This window comes from Callionymus lyra, chromosome 15 (genome assembly GCF_982586985.1).
Source record: "Callionymus lyra chromosome 15, fCalLyr1.hap1.1, whole genome shotgun sequence".
NCBI classification, from domain to species: domain Eukaryota; kingdom Metazoa; phylum Chordata; class Actinopteri; order Syngnathiformes; family Callionymidae; genus Callionymus; species Callionymus lyra.
In genome coordinates, this window is record NC_141832.1 from 9,893,000 (window position 1) to 9,906,786 (window position 13,787).

At 29.3% G+C, this 13,787-nt stretch overlaps 1 protein-coding gene across 2 annotated transcripts in view; it reads right to left on the reverse strand.

Moving 5' to 3' along the window:
• The window catches only part of baiap2l1b (BAR/IMD domain containing adaptor protein 2 like 1b), a 40,603-nt gene that overhangs the window by 2,790 nt on the left and 24,026 nt on the right, over positions 1-13,787 (reverse strand). For both annotated transcript variants that reach the window (XM_087809438.1, XM_087809439.1), the window contains exons 7-12: positions 9,310-9,462; positions 9,082-9,237; positions 7,740-7,845; positions 7,450-7,666; positions 6,183-6,245; positions 2,325-2,499 (exon numbers count right to left, since the gene is read on the reverse strand). In XM_087809438.1, the coding sequence (XP_087665564.1) occupies positions 2,325-2,499; positions 6,183-6,245; positions 7,450-7,666; positions 7,740-7,845; positions 9,082-9,237; positions 9,310-9,462 (870 nt within the window). The remainder of the gene's footprint in view (positions 1-2,324; positions 2,500-6,182; positions 6,246-7,449; positions 7,667-7,739; positions 7,846-9,081; positions 9,238-9,309; positions 9,463-13,787) is intronic.

Consider the following 13,787-nt stretch of genomic DNA (forward strand, 5'->3'; position numbering starts at 1 on the left):
TAAATGTTTGTATGCATGTTTATATGTAGGTATTTATGTATGTTTATATGTTTGTATGTATGTTTGTATGTTTTTATGTACCGGGTATGTTTATATGTATGTATTTATGTATGATTATATGTATGATTATATGTATGTTTATATGTATGTATGTATGTATGTATGTATGTATGTATGTATGTATGTATGTATGTATGTATGTATGTATGTATGTATGTTTATGTGGGTATGTTTATATATATGTATGTATGTATATTTGTATTAATGTCTTTGAGTAAATATGTATATATTTAAGTTTGAATGTAAAATATTAAAAAATAAAATCATTGGTAAAAAACCAAGGAACGAATTTACTTCTTTAATCAAAATAAATTCTACATTTGTGTTTATTTAATATTTCCCACATGAATGATATTTTAGTGCCATTTCTTTTTCTTTCTTATTTCTAGTGTGTTTGTGTTCAAATCTAACCTAATATAACTGTTGACAGGAAGCAGTTCAAAACTCATCCTGACGGTGTCAGTAGAGAGTACAGATCGTGAGCCGGTCAAGCTTATTTTTAAAGAAACTCTTGCAAGATAATAAAAACAACATTAGTGTCTGGAGGTGACAAGAGTGAGAATAAATAACACAAACTTCCCACGTGTTTATAAATAAAAGATCAGACTCGCTGGAACTTTCTCACGAGTATTGTGGGATGTTGGAGTCACTGGAGGAGTGAGACCTCCCCGAGCCTATCTGTGTCTGTCAAGACACATGAAGAAGAATGACAGGAATGCAAGATGAAAGATGGAAACGACAAAAGAGGAATGAAACCACGATAAGACAGAATTGAGGAAGTGTCGACTTTGTTCTCCGAGGTTGTGTGAAAGTGTGCGACGCTGCTGGAACAACAAACACACAACTCTTGTTTTAACGGTGACACTGGTCCTGCTCGACGGCTCGACATCAGCCCTCATTAGAGAACGACCGCTCGACCAGTTTGCATTCATGCAAAGTCATAAACAAAATGGAAGAAAGTCTTTTGCAAGTGAAGTTCCCAGGAATGATGTTAATCTTGAACTTAAACATGTTTTTACCTAAAATAAGTCTTATAGTCTTGAAGTCAGTCTTTATATTTAAGTCAGTCTCGAAGTCAGTCTAAGTATTTAAGTAAGTCTTTAAGACAGTCTTTATATACAAGTCAGTCTTTAAGTCAGTCTTAGTATTTAAGTCAGTCTTAATATTTAACCCCAACTTAGTCTTTAAGTCAGTCTAAGTATTTAACTTAGTCTTTCAGTCAGTCTTGATACTCAAGTCAGTCTCTAAGTCAGTCTAAGTATTTAACACAGTCTCTAAATCAGTCGAAGTATTTACCTTAGTCTCTAAGTCAGTCTTAGTATTTAAGTAAGTCTTTAAGACAGTCTTTATATACAAGTAAGTCTTTAAGTCAGTCTTAGAATTTAAGTCAGCCTTAATATGTAACCCCAACTTAGTCTTTAAGTCAGTCTCTAAGTCAGTCTAAGTATTTAACTTAGTCTTATAGTCAGTCTTTAAGACAATCTTTGTATTCAAGTCAGTCTTAGTATTGAACTCAGTCTTTAATACAGTCTTTATATACAGGTTACTCTTAAAGTCAGTCTTAGTATTTAAGCAAGTCTTTAAGACAATCTTTATATTCAAGTCAGTCTTAGTATTGAACGCAGTCTTTAATACAGTCTTTATATACAGGTTACTCTTAAAGTCAGTCTTAGTATTTAAGCAAGTCTTTAAGACAGTCTTTATATTTAAGTCAATCTTTAATTCAGTCTTAGTAATTAAGTTAGTCTTCATATTTAACTTAAAATTTGACTTAAATACTAAGACTGACTTAAAGACTAAGTTTAAGTTAAATATTAAGACTAACTTAATTACTAAGACTGAATTAAAGATTGACTTGAATATAAAGACTGTCTTAAATACTTGCTTAAATACTAAGACTGACTTTAAGAGTGACCTGTATATAAAGACTGTCTTAAAGACTGACTTAAATACTAAGACTGACTTAAAGACTGTCTCTAAGTCAGTCCAAGTATTTAAATTAGTCTTTAAGTCAGTCTTTAAGACAGTCTTTATACTCAAGGCAATCTCTAAGTCAGTCTTAGTCTTTAAGCCAGTCTTAATAGTTAAGTTTGAGTTAAATATAAAGACTGGCTTAAAGACCAAGTCAAACTCAGTCGAAGACAAGAATTCAAGTCAATTTAAAACTAATTCAGACGAGTCGGGGTCAAAGTGATCATATACGTTTGTGTCGCCCCGAGACTCTTCAGGTGCTGACCACTGCCGTGGAGGATCACGTGACTCACCGTGTGGTCGCAGGAGGAGGACGAGGAGGCGGCGGAGGGCGTGGGCGAGTGGTGGTTGTAGTGGTTGCTGCTGCTGCGCTGAGGAGAGCGAGTGTAGTCGGCGCCAGGAAGGATCATGGTGGCCTCGTCCGTCTCCGTGTCCTGGTGGTGAAGATCCACAACACTCCTGCTGCGACTGCATCAGTGGAGGAGGACCAGAGGAGAGAGAGAAGATGTTAAGAGTCTGATGGACCTTCAGAGCAGAAGAAAAACATCTTTATAAAGTAAAAGAAACGAGAGGAAAAGATCAAATACAGAGAAAAATTGGATTAATTGATAAATATGTAGGAAATAATGAGACAAAAAAAAGATAATGAAAATATATGATGTTAATTAAACAAAAGTAAAATATTATGATAAAAAAATAAAGTTTGAAAAGTATAAAGTAAAATATAAAAGAGGGGAAAATAAAGATTTAAATAAAAATAAACATTTCAAATATGTGGGAAAAATAGGAAAAAGTTTAATTTAAATAAATATATATAAATTAAAAATATAGAAAAAGTACAAATAAAGATTGAAATAAATATACTGTAAATATTTTAAATATGCAAGTATATAAATAGGACAAAATTATGAAGTTAAATTCTAATAAATAAAGATGAATACAAATATAGCAAAAGGAGAAGAGATTGAAAAACAAAATTTAGAACTGTAAATATTTTAAATATGTGAAGGAAAAAAATAGGAAAATAATAAGTAAGTTAAATTTGTATAATAATTGTATTTAATATGAATCGGAACTATTGAAAAAAGGGCAAAAAGAGATTTTAATACAAATAAACATTTCAAATATGTGGGGAAAATAATAGGAAAATGAAGTTTAATTTAAATAAATATATATAAATTAAAAATATAGAAAAATGACAAATAAAGATTAAAATAAAAATACTGTAAATATTTTAAATATGTAAGGATATAAATAGGACAAAATGATGAAGTTTAATTCTAATAAATAAAGATGAATACAAATATAGCAAAAGGAGAAAGAGGGATTGAAAAACAACATTTAAAACTGTAAATATTTTAAATATGTGAAGAAAAAAATAGGAAAATAATAAGTAAGTTAAATTTGTATAATAATTGTATTTAATATGAATCGGAACTATTGAAAAAAAGGGCAAAAAGAGATTTTAATACAAATAAACGTTTTAAATATGTGGGAAAAAAATAGGAAAATGAAGTTTAATTTAAATAAATATATATAAATTAAAAATATAGAAAAATGACAAATAAAGATTAAAATAAAAATACTGTAAATATTTTAAATATGTAAGGATATAAATAGGACAAAATGATGAAGTTTAATTCTAATAAATAAAGATGAATACAAATATAGCAAAAGGAGAAAGAGAGATTGAAAAACAAAATTTAAAACTGTAAATATTTTAAATATGTGAAGAAAAAAATAGGAAAATAATAAGTAAGTTAAATTTGTATAATAATTGTATTTAATATGAATCGGAACTATTGAAAAAAAGGGCAAAAAGAGATTTTAATACAAATAAACATTTCAAATATGTGGGGAAAAAAATAGGAAAATGAAGTTTAATTTAAATAAATATATATAAATTAGAAATATAGAAAAATGACAAATAGATATTGAAATAAAAATACTGGAATTATTTTAAATATGCAAGTATATAAATAGGACAAAAAATATGAACTTTAATTCTAATAAATAAAGATGAATAAAAATATAGAAAAAGGAGAAAGAGAGATTGAAATAAAAAATTTAAACTGTAAAAATGTTAAATATGTGAAGGAAAAAAATAGGAAAATAATAATTAAGTTAAATTTGAATAATAATTTAATTTAATATAAAATAGAACTATTGAAAAAAAGTAAAGTAAAAATACAGAAAAAGACCTAATAGAGATTTGAATAAAACACATTTTAAATATGTGAACAATAAATAGCAAAAAAGTGAGTTTAATATAATAAATAAATATAAATTAATAATATAGAAAATTACAAATAGATATTTAAATAAAAATACTGTAAATATTTTAAATATGTGAAGCAAAAAAATAGGAAAACAATGAGGAAGTTAAATTTGAATGAATGATTATAAAACAGGAAGATAGAAAAAAAAGGCAAATTTAGATTTGAATACAAATTAAAAAAACAGTGTGTGGCCATAGAAAAGAAAAAAAAAACATTGAAACATTCTTTTCTCAACAAAAGTTTAAAAAGTAGAAACATAGAATTTTTTTTTTTTTCAAGCTTTTATGTAAAATACGTCTTGAGATTATCACAACAAATGACCCTCATGATTGTTACCGTCTGCGTTTAATACATATAATCATAATAAATGGTGGTACAATGGTTATTGTATTATAATAAACATAGTTTAGTATATCATTTTAGATGCATTTTTAAAATGTTCTTGTTCAAGTTTTTATTGTTGTGTTATTATTGTATTTATAATTCTGTTAATATTACTGTATTATTTTTATTTTATTATATTTTATTATAATTCATTTAACAAATATTGTGTTAATTCTACTTCATTATTTGTAATTTTATAGTATTTTATTATCATTCATTATTTAAATTATTGTGTTAATTCTACTTCATTTGTTATTTTATTGTATTTTATTATCATTTATTATTTAAATTATTCTGTTAATTCTACTTCATTATTTGTTATTTTATTGTATTTTATTATCATTCATTATTTAAATTATTCTGTTAATTCTACTTCATTATTTGTTATTTTATTGTATTTTATTATCATTCATTATTTAAATTATTGTGTTAATTCTACTTCATTATTTGTTGCTTTATTGTATTTTATTATTAATTATTTAAATGATTGTGTCATTTCTACTTCATTATTTGCTGCTTTACTGTATTTTATTATCATTAATTTAACAATTATTGTGTTAATTCTATGGCATTATTTTTATTTTTATTGTATTTTATCATTATTGATTTAACAATTATTCTGTTAATTCTACTTCATTATTTATGGTTTTATTGTATTTTATTATCATTAATTATTTAAATTATTGTGCTTTAATGTTCTGTCTTAATATAATGTATTTAATATTTTTATGAACAACATAATAAAGGAATGTCAATCAATCATTCAGTTAACACAGAAAAAAACTTTATTATTTTTATATTTATTATTTCATCTGGTGACGACACAATCATTATTTTAAATTTGTTTATTTTAAAGATAAATAATACATAATAAATTAATCAACTCATTTTTTAAAGAATCATTAACTACATGAACTTACTTAAGTTACTTAAGACTCAACAAGACGTTGGAAAAAAACTAAAATTTGTCTGTAATTATTTTAAAAACTCTTCATTTTAATTAAGAATAATAAAATAAATGATCATTTTTTTGTTTACACATGATCTATTCTCATTTATTTGTTGATATTAAACCCACAGTGACGGTCAAAAGTGGTTAAAAACGCGCTATTATGGGATGTTTTCTGGCGACACTTGCTCCGTGCGGAGGCTTCCTGCGACTGAACATAACAAGAAGGATTTCTCCACCAGCGCTGCTTCTGTGGGAGGTGCAGCACCTGAACCAACAGACTCGGAGGAGGACGAGGAGGAGGAGGAGGGGAAAGTGCAGCAGACTTAATATTTATAAACTTCAAGGAGTGAAGAGACATAAAAAAAAAAGCGAGTTGTTAAGTTGAGAAAAAAAGAAGGAAGATGAATAATGTAGCCGGGGCGACTCCAGGAATCAAAGGTGCAGGAAGTGAAGAGTCGACAGACGAGGCGAAGGTTAGACGTGAAACAATGCGGCGCGAACATGAAACCTCTGGCGTCGCAGGAGAGTCTTCTTACCTGTTGTTATTCATGAGCGGCTCGGCGAGAGCTCGGCAGTACGACGACGGGAACCAGCCCCTCCTGTAAGGACAGGAAGGTTTAGATACTGTCGCCACGACGACCACACGCATCAATCCATCCATGAATCGGTTAAAATATGAAAAATCATCTTCAACTTTTCTTTATCTTTTCATCAGATGTTCGACAAGAGGATCTAAATAAAGAATTATATAAATAAATAAAGAAGTGTATCGTTCAACATACTGAGAAAACTGGGGTTCATTGATGTATTTTACACTAAAATAAAGTTAAACTTTAAAGGTTTTGTCAAACCATGAAGGAATTACATTATATGAAAAAAAAACTGTAATCAAAGAGTATATTAAAGAATAGAAATGAGGAAATTAAAGGAAATATAAATAAATGAAATAATGAGGAAAAAAAAGAGTTTAAATAATAATTGGAGATAAAAATCTGTTTAAAATATATTTTTTAAACATATGTTTTTAACCTGATTTGTTTGTTATTATAATGTTTTATCTAAACAAAAGAAATGATTGTAATGAGAAAAAAACGAACTTTTTTTGGTGTCAACGATGGATAGAAGTAAAATGAATAGAGTATAAGAGAAAAATAATAATAAATAAAAATATAAATGAATGAAATAATGAGAAAAAATAATAATATAAAATATAAATAAAAATCTGGACCAAAATAAGGAAGTTTAATTTTAAAAGAATATAGAAATAAACACATTTTCAATAAGATTAAAATACAAATAAAAATGTCAAATGTTTGAACAAAGTTACTTAAAAAATATATGTATAAATATTGAAAATTTTATTTTTTCTCAGTTCAATAAAAAAAGTAAAATCAAAGAAAAAAAATATATATATACTGTATATATATACATATATATATAAATATGTGTTAGATCATAAAAAAGGCAACAAATAATCCTTTGCATGTTTTTTGACTTAATTTTGTTCTTATATTTAAGAAGAAACAAACACATTTGAATCGATGCAAAAAAACTCATCTAACATCTGAGCCAACGGTTGCCATGGTAACGAGAATCAGGGATTTCTCACGGTGAAGGAATTTTGACGGAGAATTAAATCATACGTTTAGTTTTACACTCTTTTAAAATCTGTGACATTCTTTAAAAAAACGTGTTCAACGTCATCAAAGACACTCGCTGGGGTTTTGAACCCTCGATACTTCCGAGCAGCAGGGGGCGACGTTCTCGCCGCGTGCGGAGCAAAGCATTGTGGGAGAAACTCACTTCCCGCTCTTCTCCAGCTCGCCGTACATCCAGCCGTCCTTCTCCTCGGGGATGAGCAGCAGGATGACGTCGCCCTCGTCGAAGCTCAGCAGCGTGTTGTTGTTGCTGGCGGCGTGAGGGAAGATGGTTCGGACCCGCGGACGCTTCACGATGTTGTTCAGACCCGTCGCCATCGACATGGACCGGGGAAGCCCGTTCTCCTCGCTGTTCTGCCGGTCTGTCCAGGAGGTCAGGGTGAGGAAATCGAAAAGGCGACGCAGAGGAAGGTTTTTTTTTTTGGTTGTTCGTACCGATGTGGTTGATGGTGTTGGTGTTGGTGCTGCTGTCCTGGGTGAACATGTGGACCAGGGAGCTGGTCTGGGGCTTCACCGGGGGGGCGGGCGGCGCCGAGATGTTCTGTCGGAGAGATGGACACCCGTCACTCAAAACCCAAACTTAAAAAAAATAAATAAACAACCTTGAGGATCCAAGTGGAGAAAATGGATAAAAACAAATGTTGCTTAAATGCTGACTCAGTCTTAAGGTGTACCTCAAGGGTCGATCCTTGGACTAATCAGTTTTTCTTTTTAAATGATTTTAGTAATTCTTTAACTTAGTTAAAATATTTAGGCCATATTTTGGTCCCAGTATTCAACCAAATCAATAAATAAATATAAATAAATACATTTATAGGGATGTGATTGTTACTAAAAAAAAAAACATAATTTAAGTAAAAAATATAAGTCAGTTTTTTAAAGGATTTTTTTTTAAAAACTTTATTTATCATCAATATTAAAAAAAAAGTGTGTAGATTGAATGATAAAATCTCATGTGGACACAACATAAAAAAACCCAATGGATGTTATCTATAGTTATTTGCAAAACTGATAAATGTGTTTTTCTTTGTGTACGAAAATATAAATATAAGGAAAATAACGAACCTTACAGAAATAAAAACATATCAAAATAAAAAAAGAAAGACACACAATATTGTAAATAATATGATATATTTTTTAACTTTAATTATTTTCAATATTCAAGAAAATAAATACAAGAAAAAATATTTTTTAGAAAAGAAAGTATCTTATTTATCCAGGAATATAAAGGAAAACATGTATTTTTTATTGAAGTTATTGTCAATATTCAAAAAGGATTACAAGAAAAAAATATCTAAGAAAGGACACATTATTGTAAATAATAAAATAAATATATGTATATTTAACTTTCATTATTTTTCAATAATCAAAAAATAAATCGGTGTGTATAATGAAAAAAACAACTTTTCATTTTAGATTTTTTTTCTCAACTAAAAAAATAAACGTGTCCTTACAAGCATACAAAAATCCAAGTGAAATAATTTTCCCCCCCAATATATTTAGAAAATACATTTGTGCTTACACACAAAAAATATGAGATTTTCAGGTAAAAAAAACATTTTTTTTAAAGAAAGAAAGTGTTCATATTGAAGGAAAACCAATTATAATAATAATAAATTTGGGAAATAAACTGGACAATTTACTGTCCATCAAGCTGCCCATGATGCAACACTAATAGACTCAGGGACTCATTCATTCCTCGTGATATTAGATTGTTCTGAGTTTGGAGTGAAATAATTATATTCCTTGTTAATCTCTGTATCCTTATACATCTCACCAGGCTGTGTCGTGAGGGCGCCGGAGAGGGCATCGGCGTGACGGGCACGGCGGTCCGGAGTCCTTCGATCATGGAGGTGACGCTCTCCGGCATCTCCGAGGCGTCGTTGCACTGGTCCTGCCAGCTGCTGAGCTGCGACGACAGGATGTCTCTGGCCTGAAGAAAACAAACAAACAGAGGATGTATGAGTCGCGGAGGTGAGAAGAAGAGGTGGAACGTCGGGGTCACCTTGTCGTGGAAGGAGGCGAACTGGTAGGTGAACATGCAGTGTTTGTCCACCAGGAAGCAGAAGCGTCTCTTCTCCTCCAGCAGAGCCTCTTTGCAGCCGTCGGCCACGAACAGCTGCATGTCCATCTGACGGTTCGCCAGCGTCTCCAGGCACTGGGGAGCACAGTTAGCTCGTCAGAGGTAGCCACGTAGCATTAGCCAAGTAGCATTTAGCTAACAAGTACAACACTGAGGACGTCTGAAACATTTTTTTATTGAAATGCTTTTTTAGGAGTAATGTCAAATTATTCAAGACTTTAAATATTGAAAGGTTGATTTTTTTTAAACTACACAATAAATATATATATATATATATATTTGAAATGAATTAACTATTTTTTACACATGCAGTTTGATTTTATTATTCTAAATATTAAAAAATATGTTCATTAAATTCAATGTTTTTTTTATCCGTGGCCTTTTAAATTCAATATAAAAATATTGGTATAATATTGCAGACAGTATTACCAAATAGTATCATTTACTTGAGCTCTGTACTCTATTAGTATTGTCTCGTGCCACTATTATACCACATAACACTTTTTGTATTGAATTTTAAAGGCTACGAATGAACAAATATCGAATTTAGAAAATGTTTATTTGAATTATTGGCATTATTTTTATCAAATTCTATGTGTAAAAAAAAGAATTAATTCCTTTTGAAAATACAATTAAAAATATATATATATTATTAAAAAAAGAGAAAAGAAATCCAAAATTCAATACAGAAAGATTATTACATTCAATTAAAACAAGTCGACATTTCAATATAAAAATGATTGAATTCAAATGTAAAAAATAATATAATTCAATTCTTAAAAAAAACACTGTTACCAGTCAATACTCTGATATAGTTCCACACATTATTGTTAAACTCTGACAAAACTAGAGTCAGAATCCAAAAATCCAACATCACAAGCCCCCGATTGGTCGATGGTTATCTCTAATCTTTTCCCGCCACACGGTCGCGAGCCTGTGACGCCCTAATCTCTGTCTGGCAGGTCAACACGTTGACCGCAGAGATCGACTCTTTTGAACAGATGCAGGACAAGGCAGCAGGTTTGCTGAAATCAGGACGACGTCCGTGTTATCTTCACCTGCAGACGCTGCTCATGAAAGAAGGCGACGCAACGCAAGATGAGACGAGACCACGGTCGGGAAAAGGCTCTCTCTGTGGATGCTAATGCTAAAAGCTAAACTGCTATTTTGTCCAAAAAACTATACAAATTCTTATTGTGTCAATAAAAGAACACACTATTTTAAAATTACAATTATAAAAACATTTAATGAAAAGAAAAAAAAAAAAAAACTGGTTTCACATTTCTTTGAAATTTAATTGCAAAAAAAAAAAAAAAAAATCCACCCATTAATATGAATACATACATATACATAAACAAACATTTTAATTTAAAAAAATATAACTATATTTTGGATTGTTTCAACTTTCCTAATTATGAATATTAAAACAAATACATGTGTTTAATTCATGTAGACACAATATTAAAAAAACAAAAAAAACATTTTTATCTATAGTCATTGGTAAAAATTTAAAAATGTGTTTTTCCTTGTGTACAAAAAGTAAATGCGTGTGTAAGAAAAATAACGAACCTTACAGAAATAAAAACCTTTTTCAAAATGATAAAGAAAGTGGACAATATAATATATATATATATATATATATATATATATATATATATAAATATATTTTATTTTATTTTTTTATTTTATTTTATTAAAATAATAAAATATATACATATTTGATTGTACTTACCAGGACAATTAGCCAATTAGAAAATGTAGAAAATGTATTAAAATATATATATATATATATATATTTTTAAACTTGTTTAGCCTTTCCCTCAAATGTATTGACAAAAAACAAAAACAAAAACAAACAGGAAAGTTTGAGAAAATAATAATTAATACATATCTTTAGTTAGATTTAAAATGTAAAGATTTTATAAAAAGAAAAAAAAGGAAGACATTTTAAAGCAATTTTGTATTATATCCATTTTTTGGTTATTTTTATTTGAATTGTATTTCATCTTTCCTTTGACAAATACAAGGCAAGATGGACGCGAGGCCACTTGTCCTCTCTGTGGATGCTAATGCTAAAAGCTAACTTGCCAATTTGTCCAAAAAAACCATAAAAATTCACATTGTGTCAACAAAAGAACAAAAAAAGCAGGTGTTTTAATTCTAAAGTTTTCACTAAAAAACTGGTACAGAAATGTCATTGAAGATTGTAGTGAGGATGGAGATAAGCTAGCAGCAAGTATGCTAACACATCCTTCACGTGAGAGTCCAGGGTTTGACAGTTTGTCAAAACACGCCCTCGTCTCTCGTCCCGACGACACATTTCTGCGTAAATACGTCTTTCTTGACGTGTCACAAGGTGCAGTCGAGGCAGGTTCGGGGAAACCAATTAAAAATGGATCTATCTTACACAAGTCCGGGGTTAGGTCAATAATCTGGATTAAATTGAATGAACTCTTGTGAAGAGTAAGAACGCCCTTCTCTAGTAGTTTTGCTGATAATTATGTTTTTATTCAATTATATCAGCCTTGAATTGCTCACAACATGTATCTTTATTATGATAATTTGTATTTACTGAATGACAAAACAAATCTTTCTGAACAAACTTTGTAACACGATACATTTGTTGTCCTGTAAGTTTGTCGCGCTGCTGCGGGAAGAGAAACAATAAACTCAAAGATAACAAGCTGTGTTTGTTTTTCTTTATAAAGCATATTACTCTTGTTTCAACAGAGGCAGCTGCTCGTCGCACGACGAACCCAAGAGTGAGAGAATCCACTTCATCACAATTAAAAACGGGTGAAGATGAATGAGTTGCAGCTTAAACCAGACTTTTATTTAAAGGTATAAACTTAACTTTTAATGAACATTTTTAAAGCTTTTTTTTTTAAACCAACATCTTGTTCACTTTTGTTTTACCTTTCATTTAGAAATAGCTAAAAAATATTTTAAAATAACAAGTAACTTAGCAACTTAAAGAAACAACTTTGATTTTTTTTTCTTTCTTTACATTTGAAAATTCCAATAATAAAACGATTAATGAAAATAAAAAAAATAAATGTTCTTAAGGCATTTAAATAAAAAACAACTTTTTTCTTATTTTTTTTAACCAATTGTTTAAAAACTTCTGATTAAATGTTCGAGAAACAGGAAAGTTTGAGAATAAAATATATTATTTAATTAGTATTAGCTTTGAAAATGAGCTTTTTTCATATTTCCTTCAGAGATTACATTTAAAAAAGATCTTGTAAAAAGAAAATAATATAAAAATTCAAGAAAAGCCATTTTGTATTATATCCAATTTTTTTTTAAAACTTTTTATTTAAATAAGTTTAATCTTTCCTTTGACAAATACAATAAAAAACTTAAAAAAATTCAATAGCATCTTTATAGGAAAATTACATTAAATCTAACATCGACATGTAATAAAAAAAATAAAAAAAATGTATATAAAAATAATTTATTTTTAGATAAAAAGTTTTGTATCCATTAAAAAAATAACTTTTATTTAAATTAAAAGAATACAACTAAAAATAAAAATACAAAGTCGTTTCAAAAACATTTAAAAATATTTTCTTACTATTACTAACTTAAAAAAACGTAGTAACGTAAGTAATTTTCTATTATCATCCCATCCTTTCTTAGAAAATTCCAATTGAAAATAAAAAATCTCAAGTTTTAGCAAGTTTATCCATGAAAATATAACAGTATTGAAGTATAGTTATACATCAGTACTTCACTCTACCAAGTACAGTAAGTTTTCAGGACGTGTACTTTAAAAGTGTTTTTTTTTTTTCTTTCTGAATGATCCCTCGGTGGGATTAACGTCGTCTTTGTCGGACTCGACTGAGACTCGACACAAACAACACACCCAGCAGTGAGCCACGAGGTTACGTAAGAGCAGAGCGTGTGGTTTTCAGTGCCAGGGCGTGGTGGCGCTCTCCTCCATTATCACCCGATGCTCCCACATTCCTCGGGGAGCATTAGAAGAAGAGCTAAATAAACGCGTGTGAGCAGGTGACGCAGATACTGTCGCGTTCCTAACTTTGTTTCAGGTGAACTAACATTTTAAAAGCCGTTATCGAATTCCAGACGCTTCAGTGAGCGACCTTGTGTTTCTGATGACATCATGCAACTGTAGAAACAAATACTTTTACTTTGGTCACAATGTCTACTTGTTATAAGAGTTGTTTAGCGTCATTTACAGACCTTGACCTTATTTATAATGAAAATGTATTCTATCAAACACACCATTTTTTTTATTGTATTTATTTACAATTATTTTGATTATTATTCATTTTAATAATATTGTGATTACTATTACTACTATTACTATTACCATTAATACAATGATTACTACTATCATTATTACTATTATTACTACTACTATTATTATTATTTTA